Below are 14,498 nucleotides of genomic sequence, written 5' to 3'. Positions count from 1 at the left end.
ATACTTCATCTCTTGCTGCAGCGTGACCAGCAGTGGAACAAGCACTAAATGAGTCCTGCTGGTCCTGGTCTGTCACAAATCCCAAACTGGAGCCTGAGGCACCACGTGAGACACTGCCTGCCTACCACACCTTCTCCTGGTTTGATTTCTGCAGATCCCATGGAGGATCTGTTCAGGAAAATTCAGTCTGCCGGCACAAGTTTTGCAGCTTATCTGGCCCATATTTTTGATGTCAGGAAAAGCACTGCAAAAAAAGAACTCCTTATTAAGGAGAAGGGCTCCAGATATGTTGTTTTATTCCAGCGCAAAGGCTTTTCTTTTAGCAGGCATTTGTCTGTGGTGTTTGCAACCTAAATATGGCAAACAGAATCTGAAAATAACACTGGTTAGAAACTGATTCTTGAAACAAGTCATGTTCATTTCTTGGCAGAGCAGTAACAAATTCTCATAACTGAGTTTTTCCAATCCTGTAATACATTAATTAGTTGGAATATGTTAACATCTCAAGGATCATATCAAATCACAAATTTCAATTGCACATAATTTCTACCAGTGTTTTGGTCCACAAATTATTTTGAAATACACCAGAGATAAAATAAAACACTTGAACTCTAATAATTTTTTAATAAACCCATAGGAAGAAAAAAAAAAAAACATTGTTCAAGAAGAAATCCAGTAACTTAAAATAAATAACTTTTGCCCCAGATTTTTACATTTGATTTATTGCTTTAAAGAGAAAATCCTACACCTGGTAACCTCTATTACCTCCTGCAGCCCTCCTGAGCCATGAAAACAGATTTCAGAAGGATGCCCAAGGCCATTAATTTAAAAAAGCAACAATACCAAATTCTTTCACCCATTTGTTTCCCAGGTCACAGAATGAAAACCTGTAGGCCTCTTAATTCCATCTTTAGCACATACTCTCACTTGAGACTTAGCAAGCAGCTTAAATTTGGCTTGCAAAAGTAAGACAGGCATGTCCTTACTCCCTGGAGAAAGCATGTAAAAGTCATGTGCTTTTTTTATTTTAATCTTTAGAAACTTGAACTCAAGATGCTAGGCAGGAAAGGAAGGCCAAGCCAAGCAGGTGGTACAAGTAAGGTGCGGACACAGAGTCTTGTCCTGTGTCTGCTGGAAAAGCCCCATATTGAAAAACAGCTCCACAAGTCCCCAAATGCCACAGGGACATTGCTGCAGACAAAATGCTGCAGCTCTGTGTGTGCTTTGCAGCATTTGGAATGAAACTGTCTTATGGATCTTCAGCTGAAAATTAAATAAACAATTACTTGGGGAAAAAAACTAGACCTGAAACAAAGTACACACAGTCTATGGCCCCTACCCATTAGTGCCCCTACCCATGACTGCAGCTTAATTCAATCCTAAAACAAGACATGAACATTTTTCAAGAGCACTTTCATTTGTTTATGCAGGGGATGTGACCAAAACCCCTGTGCTGGCTGAGGTGGATCAATGGTACCGCACAGGGATAAGTGCACCCATGAGGAATTCCTTGAAGAAACTTTTTTGAAGGGATACTGAGACAAAGAGACACCAAGATGTCCCAAATCTGAACACAAAGCCTGTACTGTCATTGTTGCCGTCACTGCTGGCTCTTCAAATCCGTGTGGAGACACAACCGTTTAATTAAGGGAAAATTGCACAATTACCGTGACTGTGGTCCTGTTTTTTACAGCCTTTCCTCATGCAGAATTACCAGTGTTAACAGGAGTTGCCCTACTTTTGTAGAGGTATTTTTCCAAGACATACCAAGAGAGGAACCCTGGCTACCCCACTTCCTCTGAAGAACCATGCATTTTCTTCGCTAAAACCTTCTTTTGCTGAAAACAAAAGCTAAAACTCAGGCCAGACTGTGCTAAGAGATCCTAGAGCCCACCCCAGTACAGCCCAGTGCACAGGACTCCTCTGGGAGGATGTAAAATGTCAAGTACAATACCCTAATCCTGCCTGGGCTGGGCACCTCAAATGTATCCCTGTGCCCACGTGCCTGTGGTCATGGCAAACATTATCGTCCCACTGCTCACACAAGTACTCATTTCCTTGGAGGATAAGAGAATTTATCTGATGGTAGGAGATAATCAGGATTGTTCCACACCCAATACAAAATTATTTTTCTTTTTTAGTAGATACAACTCTATTTGTTTATACTTCATATATATTTACAGTTTTGACTCCTGAACAGGAAGGAAAGGGTTTAAAAGGGATTATATATAGCAGAATACTTTGAAATCACTTAAAAAATTCTAATTTCTCACATTTGTCTTTAAACATTTACACAGATCTGAGGAGTTCCAAAGGGGAATTTTTATAATCCTGTTCTGTGCTCATTGCATTTAAAAGCAATTAAAATCTAAAAATGTCCTCAAGAGGCATTGATACTAGAAGAATATTCCATTTCATTAATGGTGATTTGGTTTTTGTTAAGGCTTCCTTTATCTTTAGGATACAATAATGGGATAAATTAATTAGGATTAAATAATACTATGTCTCATCAACACACAGGAGTTCAATGTATACTTGAATATGTTCAATAAAAAGGTGCTACTGATCCTTGTTCCAGTGGTGTTCCTCCTGTTAATTGGCATGTAAAGTGCTCTCTTCTTTCAGCTTTGCCTTTTCACCAAGTCATCTTCCTTATTCAGTGTGCCATAGCATGAACAATGAGAATCTGGTTGTATTTTGCCTGTCAGATTTTCTCCTAAGGAAATGTGGTGAGAGAAGGAAAAAACAACAACTTTGTGAAGAATTTTAATAAAACATATTCCCCACCAATCCATCATTTAAACATTCTTTGCTCCAGTAATCATTGTTTTCATTTGACTAGTTGCAACAATAGTTTGGAAAAACCCTGAAAAATTCTTTGAAAAATCTGTTGGGAACAGGAATAGAAATCAAGTGAACAGTATATTTATTGAATATGACTAGAGCATATTTGTGACTCAATTCTCCTAGGTCATCCCATTATCTGATACCTCATTTAAACAGAGACAGAAAAAAAAGCCCTACTTACCAGGAATATGTCCACAGTCAATAAAAGGGATTTGTAAATGCTCCTCTTTTTTATTTCTTGCAATTATAATCACACCAAGGAAAGACAGGAGACACCTGCAAAATAACAGATACAGTGAACTGTTTCTAATGATAGTGTGCCACTGAGATGAGAATTTCTTTCCATGTTTCTTTTTCAAGGACTTCCAAACCCAAGTTGCTGAGTTTATAAAGAAACACTTCTTCCTGGAAGCTCTGTAAATTTATTTTGGGCTTCTTTCAGTCTAGTTTTGCCTCCTGAAGCTTTATTATCAGTTCCAAAGACTCCAGAGCCAAAATTACACTTCCAGCAATATATACCTAATCAGATGCCTGTGGGTGTGAGACCTCAACATTTGAATCCCTGAGCAAATCTTCCCCGAGCATCCAAGCTAGCATTCTAGCATGTGCAATTTCATTAACAGCTCAGTCTGGCTGCGGACAGTCGACATCTCTGTTGTTTTTCTTGTTTGATTGCATGTCTCAGGAGCAGGCTGTAAGCCAGGAACAGTGAAAAACTGCTACGGCTGGACACATCTTCTCTCTGCTGTGTGTTGGACACACAACCCCTAACTCCTAGCTGCCAAATACATGGTTGCTCATCTCCATGTTTTGTGTCCTTTCCAGCAGTCAGACAAGATAGTGGCTGTGTGCACCTACTCCAGCCCAGCTGCAGAAGATGAAGATGTCTGTAGCTATCGGCCCCATTTATTTGACAGCACTGTGTGCAAGACATCTCCAGCAGTTCTAGGAGATCTTTTAAACATTTTGTGCCCATTATTATTACTGTCACCTCTCCCAAAAGTTGTTGTGGTGCTGATACCCATGTTTCTGCTCTCACAACACCTAGGCCATTCTTCAAAAAGATATTTAGCATGCTCTGAATTTTTCTGCAGGCACACTGTGTCTTTCCTGACACAGGCAGATGGGGGAGAGTTACTACAGTACTGCCTTGTAGGCAAGCAGCTCATATAATTGCCCATGCCTAGGGGCAGGAAAAACCAGCCAGACACACCAGGGGAAGCTAACATGGGAGGAGATGTCTCACAGCTGTAAAAGCACCCCCTATAATTTGATATTTGGTGGAGAGCAGTGACTTCTCCTTCCTGCTGAAGGAACAGATGATGCTGGTTTTTCATTCCATCATGAGATTAGTAGTTCACAAGTGTCTCACATTTTTGCATATTTGGATTCAAAGCCAGGCCTCCAAACTCCCAAAGCACAGACATCAATCTTTCCTTTAATGTTTTTTTTATCCTACTATAATGGCTATTCCATAATACTTTAATAACAAGGCGGTTTCTCCTTACTGAGAAAAGAAGAGATTGCACAAGGCAGTGCTGTTTCAGTACAAACCTTAGTGCAGATTTTAGGCTGATACACTCACCCGAACAGAAACATGAACACGCTCAGTAAAGCTGCACTTTGGAATTCCCGATAAAATACGACCCCTGGAATGTGACAGAAACAAGAATTGCAGATCTTGACTGGCTTCCAAGTGATATGAATTACAGCTGGGAGGGTCAGGAGAAGTGTCATGCTTAAACGGAGCAAAAAAAAAATCCCAAATAAAGTATTAATACACATTGTGATGTGTTAATTTTGTGTCCTATATTCCATAATCTAGGCTTTCTCAATATACTGCATAGGGCTGGAGAAGATTTAGTCAATCAGGCTGCAACATGTGCTGGGTTAGTAATTGCACAGATGCATGTATCTTTTGCATTGTCAGCAGCAATTTCTGTGCAGGTCAAACTCGAGGTCTTACTCACAAGCAGCGACATACCAATACAGCTGAGAGGTTCTTCATGGACTTCATTAAGCTCCTCCAGCAGAGCATGTGGACATCTTAACTCCAATTGGGAACAGATTTTCAATAACTAACTGTGTCCCTGAGGTTTACTCCAAGTGAAAGGCTCCAGCAGCCAAGTTTGCCAAATCTTTCTGGCTGAAGGGATCGCTAGGTCTTTCTGGTCGCCCCTCTTCCAGGAATTAGCACCTCTGTAGTGGAGGTGACAGAACCAGATGTGTGTCTGGATCTCAGCTGCCCCTATTAACAGCCAAGTATATTAGCTTTAAACCACTGATGAGCGCAGCTTTGCTTAGAAATGCCAGTGGGACCCAGTGCAGCTGAAGTGTGACTGTGTCTTCAAAGGCTCTAACTAGGGATGGGGAAATCATGACACCAGTACCTACTACAAGCACCCCAGCAAGATTCAGCAGAGGTTGCTTTCCTAAGCCCTACAGTGGTTTAACTAACCTGGTGCAAATGCATGTGTATCCACTCTCAAAGCTATTAAGCCATTCCTGAATAGGTACTTGATCTTATAAGGAGGCACCAGGCCAAATTCCCCATATGGTCACAGGAACACAACCCCCTTTTGGCACAAGTTTCTTCCCGGTCACAAAGTGTAGGTCTCTTCTAACACAGGTGTTGAGGCAATCTGTGTGTGAAGCTAACTCCCCTTCTCATTAATGGCAGCTCTGCATGAGAAACTCCTGCACAGCAATGACAGGAAAGCCCCCAGCGTGTGTTAAAATGAGTCATAAATGTTCTAACAACATGATCATTTTGGCTCATTGCTGATACAGCATCTTAGTCGTCCTCCCAGCTCATGTTCTTGTGCTGCACACCATTTCCAAGATTTGCAGTCCCTCTTTAACAATGCTGAGTTCAAAGCTCTCACCCAGAATAAAATGTTAAATGCTTAAAAAGTTTTTGTAGTCATTTTATTTCCTTCACTTAACCCAGAATTCCACCTTCTGAAATGGAATATACGCTAACTACTATGAAGCACAGCTGGTTGTCATTTGAGTAGTTTGCCAGGCTGTTAAAATTACTCTACCAGTTCGTATAGGGAGAGACTGGTGTGCACATGGTAAATGCATTTACTGGATGTCAGTATGAGGCTAGGATAAATGCAGGTACTTCTAGTAAGCCAGCAAGGTACAGTGAATCACACATAATCTATTTTGGAAAGGTTAGAATTTGATTATTTTTATAGAATTATAGAATGATATGGGTTGGGATGAACCTTAAAGATGATCTAGCTCTAACACCCTACCATTTATCTTGTTTCAGAAGTTGTGAACTTATTTATTTTTCAGAATTTAAACACCTATGGCTTAGGAAAAAATTATTTCTATGAAGACAAATATGACAGGTTTGGGTTTCTATTCACAGGGTTCCTATTCTTGAAAACCTGATGTTTAAAAAATCTTTCTGTAGAGGAAGAAGGTCAGAAACAAACCTGAAATGATGGCACTGGTGGTGAAGAACACAAAATTAATGGGGACAACTGCTGTTGCTTCATACAGATGCATTGCTTGATTCAAGAACCTGAAAGATAAGCATTATTGTATCTCATGCCTACAGGAGATCCCTTGCACTTTAAGTCAGGTTAGGCCACTTTCTGTCAGTTTAACAATAACTGTGACCATTTCTTACCACAACAGCAAGTAGCCCTGGACAGCATACAAATACTGAATTTACTTTCTGGTTTTGACTCTGCAGAGTACAAATGAATAGGTGAAAGCAAGAAGGTTGGCATGGATTCTTCTGGCCACAGGTTTTCAATGGACATATTTTTGAAGCATTGCTGGAAAAATTTTTTCTGCCACAGATAAGGGAGGAATGCTGGGGTATTATTGCTTATGATCTGCATTGGTTCTTGGAAGCAGTGCTGCCTGCAAGCAGCCAGGGTCAAGTTGCTCTAATTCAAACAGGTTGTGTAAGGGTACATTGCCATCATGGACATGAACATGTGAGTTCTTGTAGGAACTGTTTCACTTTGCTGAAGTCCACATTGCTGCTACTGCTCACTCCAGCTTGACAGAAACACCTATTTGTATGTTTATCCACGCAATCACACTCAGAAACCCTGTCCTGCAGGGAAAGTCTAGGAAGGTGGCTTCAAGCTCCTTGGGTTGGAAACTCTCAGCCCTGCTGTTCCAAAAGGCAACATGACCTCTGACCAGAGCCATGAGCAGGAGTGTGCAGGACCTCAGGAGCATGCATTGCACACAGACCTGCAGGACTGAGACACTGGCCAGGGAGCAGCCTGCACAATCTGCAAAAAGCCATTAACCCACTTGTACAGAGACCACAGCTATCACCATTCACCCACAGAGAGATGAACCATGAGCTGACATCGTGGATGCACCTGTAGATATTCTGTTATGTGAATGGTCATTTCAGAGAGAAAAATCAGGAGTCTGCAGACTATATTCAAGCCTGTAAAAAGAACCACACTTGAACATTTCTCTGGTGCAATATACGCGCACAGTAAAAATCCAAGCTTGGATCTGTTTTAGCCATTAAAATAATTGCGTGGTTATTTTAGCAACTGTTGAACAGTCTCCATGGTGCTTTAAAAATAAAGAAATCCTACATATCCACAGGATAGTCAGGATTTTGAAGTCATTGAAAACACCTCATTATTTTCTCCCATTTGCAACAAACTTGGTCACAGGGACTAAATCAGTGATAGCAAGGCCCCGTGTTGGATCCAGGAGATTGTTGCAGCACAGGCTGTTCTCAGCTAATGAATGACAGTCATATAAAATAAGAGAGCAAACAAATAAAATGAAAAATTTAGACTGACAGTACTGTCCCTCTTAGAAAATGAATCTAAAAGAGTAGAGAGAAAGGGATGCTGAGCCCACAGAATTAAATGGGCACATTCACTTCTGCTTTAATTTTGGCCAGCAAAAGAGGGAAAGAAAAAAATTACAAGATGGAGAGGTTAATTCAGCAGCTTCTTATTTACCAAGCTCTTATTTCCTATTGTAAATGCCCTGAGCTGTTCTCCCAGCGAAGACAAGCTGGATGTAAATCACTTTATAATCTGTTACCAGGGAGTTCCTGAGTCAGCCATGGAGAGTCAGTGCATAATAATGCATGGACTTTCTGATTCCACATGGGAATGGTATGTTCTGCCATGAAAAATCTGGGCTGGCTTTTCTACCAGAAAATAATCATGCAAGGAACTACTCAGGCTCACACTGGAGCAGTCTGGATGAGATTACTGAAGGTTGCTATCAGCACCAGAAGCAGAGGGACAGGCAGAAAGGGAACAGCCTCTGTTCAGCTGCAAGACATATTTTACCGTGCTGCCACCCCCAGCAATCTGCCCAGGCAGCACAAACCAATCACTCCACAGACCACAGGCCTGCAGGGGAAACTTGAAAGGTACAGCCGGGCAGGATAGCAAAGTGCAACATGCAGATTTAACAGAGGCAGGGAGAAAGTTGGGGTTCACTCCCTTCTCCAGTCTGACTAGGGCCATAAAGCTGGGGAACAGACATGGATAATGAGGATAATCACTGTCATTTGATTATTCAGCAATAAAGATTTCTAAAAGTAACCCCCAAACGACTACATAGGCATAAATTTCACTTAGTGTGTTAAAACCTGTACCAAAACTAGATAAGTAAGTTTGGGAAGACCTCGTTGAAGGTGATAATGAGAGGAGGTGGTGTCCATAACAATCAATTACAAACTAAGAAATAAAGTTTAAATAAACAATACAACCAGCTGGAGGCAATTTTTGCATCTGTCAGGGCTCTGCCAAAATTTGTTGCCTTAATTTGCAACTTGTATCTGGAATCATTATCAGTACCAAATAAAACTGTCAGATAAAACATGCATGAAGGTTAGTAGGTAAGTGGAATCTCACTTACTTGACTTGGAAAGCACAAGACGTTGCCATTAAAATACTCATGATATAGAAAATGGAGTAAGTTAGCTGCATTTTCCCCTTCACAGAAAGTGCTATCATGCTGGACACAGCCTTAACAGCAATGACAGTCAGGGATGCTGGAAGGGAAGGGAAGAGATTAGCAGGGCAGGACTCAGATTAGCACTTCAGTGCATCACTGAGGGATGTGATGAGCCACAGGGCTGATCACTTAAGATAAGACTGAGGAAGGACTTGGGCACCTAAAACAAGTGTATGATTTGATAAATGCTTGCTAAGCTATTGTCTAAGCTCAGTGGCCTTAGATCCAAGTACACTTTGTGTTTTGCCTTTAAGCCTTTTTAGCAGACTGAGCTCCCAGCTGAAGGTGGTACAACAGCCTCCACATCTTCAGCAAATACTTTATTTAGCTCCACACACTTTATTGTAGCTAATTTGGAGCCCATATTACAGCATTCAGGAGACATCTGAGAGGTCTGGCTATCTGCTCAAAGCAGTTAGGATGCCTCTTTATAGCAGCCTGCATGTGTCAGTGGTAGCCTCAAATAACTCATCGTCCTCAGGATTTCTCTTCTGAAACAGGAGTTGGACAAAGCTGATTTCTGGGATCACATCCCAAAGCACCTAAATCTCCCCTTGCATTATATATATATGAAGAGCAGACAAACAACACAGGGGTCTGCACTTCATCTCAAGAGCCAGGCTCTTGAGACCATTTACTGGATTTATCCCACAGAAAGAGTATTTCAGTAGTGTATTGTCAATCCATTTAATCACTACCATTGTATCACCACAAATTTCAGACAGCAAGCAATGGGTTTTATACATGTCACCAGTTCAGAGAGGTTTTGCAAGAGAAATCTTTCAGAAAAGGGGCTGAGAGTTTAGCTAAGAGTTACTTTAGATTTCCTTTTGGAGCTCTTGGTTTGTGGAAACTAACCCAAGAAGTCTGTGATTACTGCAAATGAAATGTAACAAGTTCAAAAAACCCTGAAAAATTCAAGAGTCAGGCTGCAGAGATGACTTTTGAAGAAAGGTAATTAATTGTCAGGAGCAGCATCCCCCAGCTGAGATCCAGTTCCACCCCAGTGCAGAGCTGAGGAGTGTTGGATTTCAGTCTGATTCATCCTCCTGTAACATTGGATTGGCAAGGAGACCTGTGCTGTGCAAAAGGTTCAGGCCAAAGGTTGGGAGAAAAGGAGGGGGAAGAAGAATGAATGCATGTTTGAGGGTTTGATTGCAAGCATTTTTCTTATAGAAAGTCCAAAAGTTCAGAGGGAGTTTAAGAGTTGCATACATCCTGTGATGATCCTGTTAATGACCATGAAATTCACTGTTTTCATGACAACCTTTCCCCCCAGCACTTCACTTCTTTCTCTGTAATGGAAACAGGTGAAGTGCTTTAACAAACACAGCTGTAAAACTGAGCAGAGGTCAAACACTGGCCTGCAGTGGTGCAAATGTTGTGATACAAAGTCAAAAATACACTCAAGCCCCAACAAGACATCAACATTAAACTGAGATTTGCACTCTAATACGGGGAAGTTATTATTTTAAAAGAACACTTACAGTTAAAAATTAGTGTTTTGCATTGTCATGCTAAGGGTAAAGATTGCTAATTTTTTTTTTTTTTTCTGATGGAAGGCCAGTTTCCACACCTTAAAATTTTAACAAGACAGAAATGAAAGCACCAGGAGGTTTGGTTGGTTGGTTGGTTTCTATTCTTTGAGAAGTGAAATTATCTTTTTCAGTAAAGTAACTCCAAAACAAGTTTCAAACCCAGGAGTTGTTTTCTCTGTCAGAATGAGCTCTCCTCAAAGCTAGTGTGACAAATGATGTCACTTTCCAGCTGTTAGGGCAGAAACCTCTGAAATCCCACTATAATCTGAAATGTTTTCCCCAAATTTATGATAACTGAGTGTATACATGAGGTAAGATGATTCTCGCCAAAAGAATCCGTAGAATTGTACTAAGCAAAACTTCATCAGATTTTGTGATCACCTCTGTATTTTCTTGATGGTGAGAGTAGCTTGCATATGCAGTGAAACACAAGGCTGCCCTCTCTGTAAAGAAACCTTTCCATCTTTAATTTACATCATGGAGTATGAACACTCCAGCAGGACTATTTCACCTTCTGTGAGCACTCACCCCTGCAGCAGGCAAGGCCTTGCAAGGGCAGTGCCTGTGTCACACACAGGCAAAGTATTGGACAATTTTCCAGCTCCTCCATCACTTCACTCAGCAGAAAGGTCAGAGACCAACCAGAGTGCTCCAAGCGCAGATTTGTGGGGACTGCCAGGCTCCAGGACAGCTGCAGGAACCAGTCAGATGCAGTTCTGAGTTTCATGCTCAAGGGAAATGTCAGTATTTCAGAAGGTCCCGTGAACCAGGATTTGCTTATTTGTGTCTTTTTTAACAGAGCAGAAACAATGACACATTTTTCCTCAGGTTGCATAAGCCGACAAAAACCTCAGCAGCCCCCAGCTGAAAATGTATTTTTGGTTGGTTTCAGGCAGAGCAGCAGGCTGCAGTTAGTGCCTGCCAGGGCATGGGTTTGCAGCCCTGCTGCCACTCCACGTGTCCCTCGTGTCCCTTTGCCACCGGGGCTGGCAGGACACGGGGCACAGGCAGCAGGGCTGGCCAGAACCACTGCCCAGCTCCCCCAGGGCTTGCTCGGGGCAGCATCACGGTGGGCCAGCCCACAACTGCAGCAGTGGTGTGGAGGAACACATCTGGAAACCTTCAGGCTTCCAGTTATGCAGGAGGAGGAGCTGGACCCGGTCCAGGACTTGCTGGACCTTTGCTCAGGAGTGCACAGTGCTCCACACTCCTCATGGCTGTGCTGGAAGCTGCAGAGCAGCTCAGGAGAGCTTTGCCAAAGATCCAAGGCTCTATGCTAGGAGCTGGGAATAGCCACACTCACCTGTGTCAGGAGCTGGGGACAGCCACACTGATCTGTGCTAGGAGCTGGGAATAGCCACACTCACCTGTGCCAGGAGCTGGGGACAGCCACACTCACCTGTGCTGGGAACTGGGGACAGCCACACTGATCTGTGCCAGGAGCTGGGGACAGCCACACTCACCTGTGCCAGGAGCTGGGGACAGCCACACTGATCTGTGCCGGGAGATGGGGACAGCCACACTGATCTGTGCTGGGAGATGGGGACAGCCACACTGATCTGTGCCAGGAGCTGGGGACAGCCACACTGATCTGTGCTGGGAGATGGGGACAGCCACACTGATCTGTGCCAGGAGCTGGGGACAGCCACATTCACACTTCCCTCCTCCAAACCAACAGCAATTAGACCTAAGGCTCTGGGGGCTCTTCCATCTCTGTCTCATGCAGGGAGCATGGAAATCCTGCAATGCTTGTGCAGACCTACAGATCCTAATAGTCCTAGGGCTGGGAAACTGACATAGGAAGACTGTCCCCAAAAAGTTTTTCTCAAAGTCTGAGTTTTTAGCTGAGAAAGAAACCACTCAGGGTTTTTTACCCTGAAGGGAGGGTGTTAATAAATCTGTGAGGGTTTTTACATTCAGTTAAATCCAAACTTTGTACCTGGCAAACTTTAGTGAAATTCTATTTTATCAAAAACCCTCATGGTCATCTCCATTAGAAATGTAAGTCTTTGCAGACTGCAAGTCTTTGCACCCACTGAAATCAGAGAAAAAATAACCTTTGACTTCGATGGCACCTTTCACTTCAACCAAAGACTTGTGTCCCATGAGGGTGTCATGGAGAAATGACAAGACAAGGACAGGAGAATTTGTCACATGGGGTGGTGAAAATTTGTGATGTAACCCTACAAGCATAGGAGCTTTAGAGATGAACTCCTGACATGTCTCAAAATAGATTCAAGTTTAATTTTATTGAAAGATGCCAATAAAATTATCTCCTGTATTTTCCCTGGTTATTGATTGTGGTGACAATGATAGAAAACAAACTTCAGTGGTCCACTGAGTTCTTGTTCTTCTTCAGGAAAGGTGGTAAAATATGAAATGTTGCATATGCAAGTATTCATAGATAATTAGAAGTTGTAGTACAGCCACAGCATATCACTGCACTTGTTTACAGAGCACTTAGAAGGTCTCCAGCTGCTCTCTTTTAAAGAACCAATTTTCATAGCCTGCTCTCCAAAGCAAAGTTTTGAATAGTCCACTTTCCCAGGATCAAAACGTAAAGTTTTATTTAAAACAAGTTTCAGAATATCATTACACATAGCATATTAATTTGAGGGTATCTGTAAAAAGAAATAGTCCCAGCAATAAGCATAGAAACTATGTTTAAAAATCATCTTTTCCCTTCAGAAAGAGACCGCAGTAAAAATAATGTGAAATGTTTCAATGACTCTTCTTCAAGCACACTGCTTTGAAATGGCTCTAATCTAAAGTGTCTGGAGAGATGGAGTGACAAGGAATTATTAAGTAACAGACAGGAACATTAAAGTGAATAATATGTTCTTACCCAGTAGAGCTACCATCATTAGCAAAACCATGATGTGTTTCACAGCCTTTCTTTTGTAAAAATAGAGGAGAATGCAGAATATTAGAATTTCTAAAATCTGAAAATAAAAGAAAAGAAAGTTAGAGCTGTGAAACTATGTAATGAATGCTTCATTCAAAGTCTTTGAGATGTCACATTCATTTTAGCTGCTCTATATGTTCAAAGCAAAGAATGGCTTTATAAAATATCTTATGCTAAAAAGAAAAATCTATTGACAGTTGACTGAGCCATCAAACAACTGTTGTCATTTATCTTTCCTGTTATAGCAAAAGTTAAACTTTGAGCATTTTTTATATCCTCAGTTTTTCATTACCTCAGTCCAACCCCCTGGTAGCTGCAGGTAGTGGCAGGCAGTGCCAGGCAGCACCAGCTTTGGCTGAACCAGGTCATCACAGCTGGCTCTGTCCATCACCCTTCTCTTGTTCCTCATCATTTCATCATTTCTTCTCTTACTAAAGCTACAATAAAGCTCCACTGTCATCTCCTCCTGCTTAAAAGCAAACCAACCCACCAAGAAGACACATCTGAAAGGAAACAGCCAAGCAAAACAATCAAAAGGACACTGGAGTCCCTGATGGCAGCTCTGGAAGGGGTGCACAGGTCGGTGTGCGTGGCCTCCCCTCCCTCCAGGGAAACCCCAAGAGCAGCCATGGTGTAGGGGAGAGATGGCAGTCCTGTGGCCAAACCCAGGGAGATAAATGATGTTTGCTTTTCAGGGCTGCTGTTTAAGTTTACTTAGCTCTGTCAAGTCTCACATGCTGAGCTGGAAATCCAAACAATTAGTTCTCAGTGCTGCCCAGCAGCCTAACTATTCTTCTGTGATTCTCTGCCACTTGGTGACTGACCTACAGGTCATTTTTAATCAGAAGACAAGGGAGAGTCTGTGACAATTAAGTTACACTGCAAGCAGAGTCCATGGCTCCTAACAGGGGCTTACACAGCTGGGGTGCCCCAGCTGCTGCTTAAAATTGTTTTCTGAGAACTACCCAAAACAGACCTTAGTTTCATCACTGATAGTGTGATGTGGTAGTGATAAATATGAAGTCCAGGAATGGGAAGGACATAGATTATATCAGCTTCACATACTCTGTTTAGAGGAAATGAAGGAACTGTACCGGCTTACAATCATCTTTGCTATTACAGCTAATCTCTACTGAGGTCTCCTCAAGCCCACATATCATCAACATTTTTTAATAATCATGTTTTCCATGTTTCTAAGCTCCACCAGAAGGCACCAAAACAAAATACCA

General features: G+C 42.0%; 1 protein-coding gene across 1 annotated transcript in view; it reads right to left on the bottom strand.

The window, feature by feature from the left end:
- Positions 1-704: 704 nt before the first annotated feature.
- Positions 705-14,498, bottom strand: part of NIPAL2 (NIPA like domain containing 2) — a 49,632-nt gene continuing 35,838 nt past the window's right edge. Inside the window, 6 exon segments of the mRNA XM_058814861.1 lie at positions 705-2,716; positions 3,029-3,123; positions 4,433-4,496; positions 6,297-6,385; positions 8,728-8,863; positions 13,210-13,306. Of these exon segments, the coding sequence (XP_058670844.1) occupies positions 2,622-2,716; positions 3,029-3,123; positions 4,433-4,496; positions 6,297-6,385; positions 8,728-8,863; positions 13,210-13,306 (576 nt within the window). The 3' untranslated portion in view covers positions 705-2,621.

This window comes from Ammospiza caudacuta, chromosome 1 (genome assembly GCF_027887145.1).
Source record: "Ammospiza caudacuta isolate bAmmCau1 chromosome 1, bAmmCau1.pri, whole genome shotgun sequence".
Classification (NCBI taxonomy): domain Eukaryota; kingdom Metazoa; phylum Chordata; class Aves; order Passeriformes; family Passerellidae; genus Ammospiza; species Ammospiza caudacuta.
The sequence above is the reverse complement of the archived record's forward strand: the minus strand, read 5'-3'. Positions and strand labels throughout refer to the sequence as shown.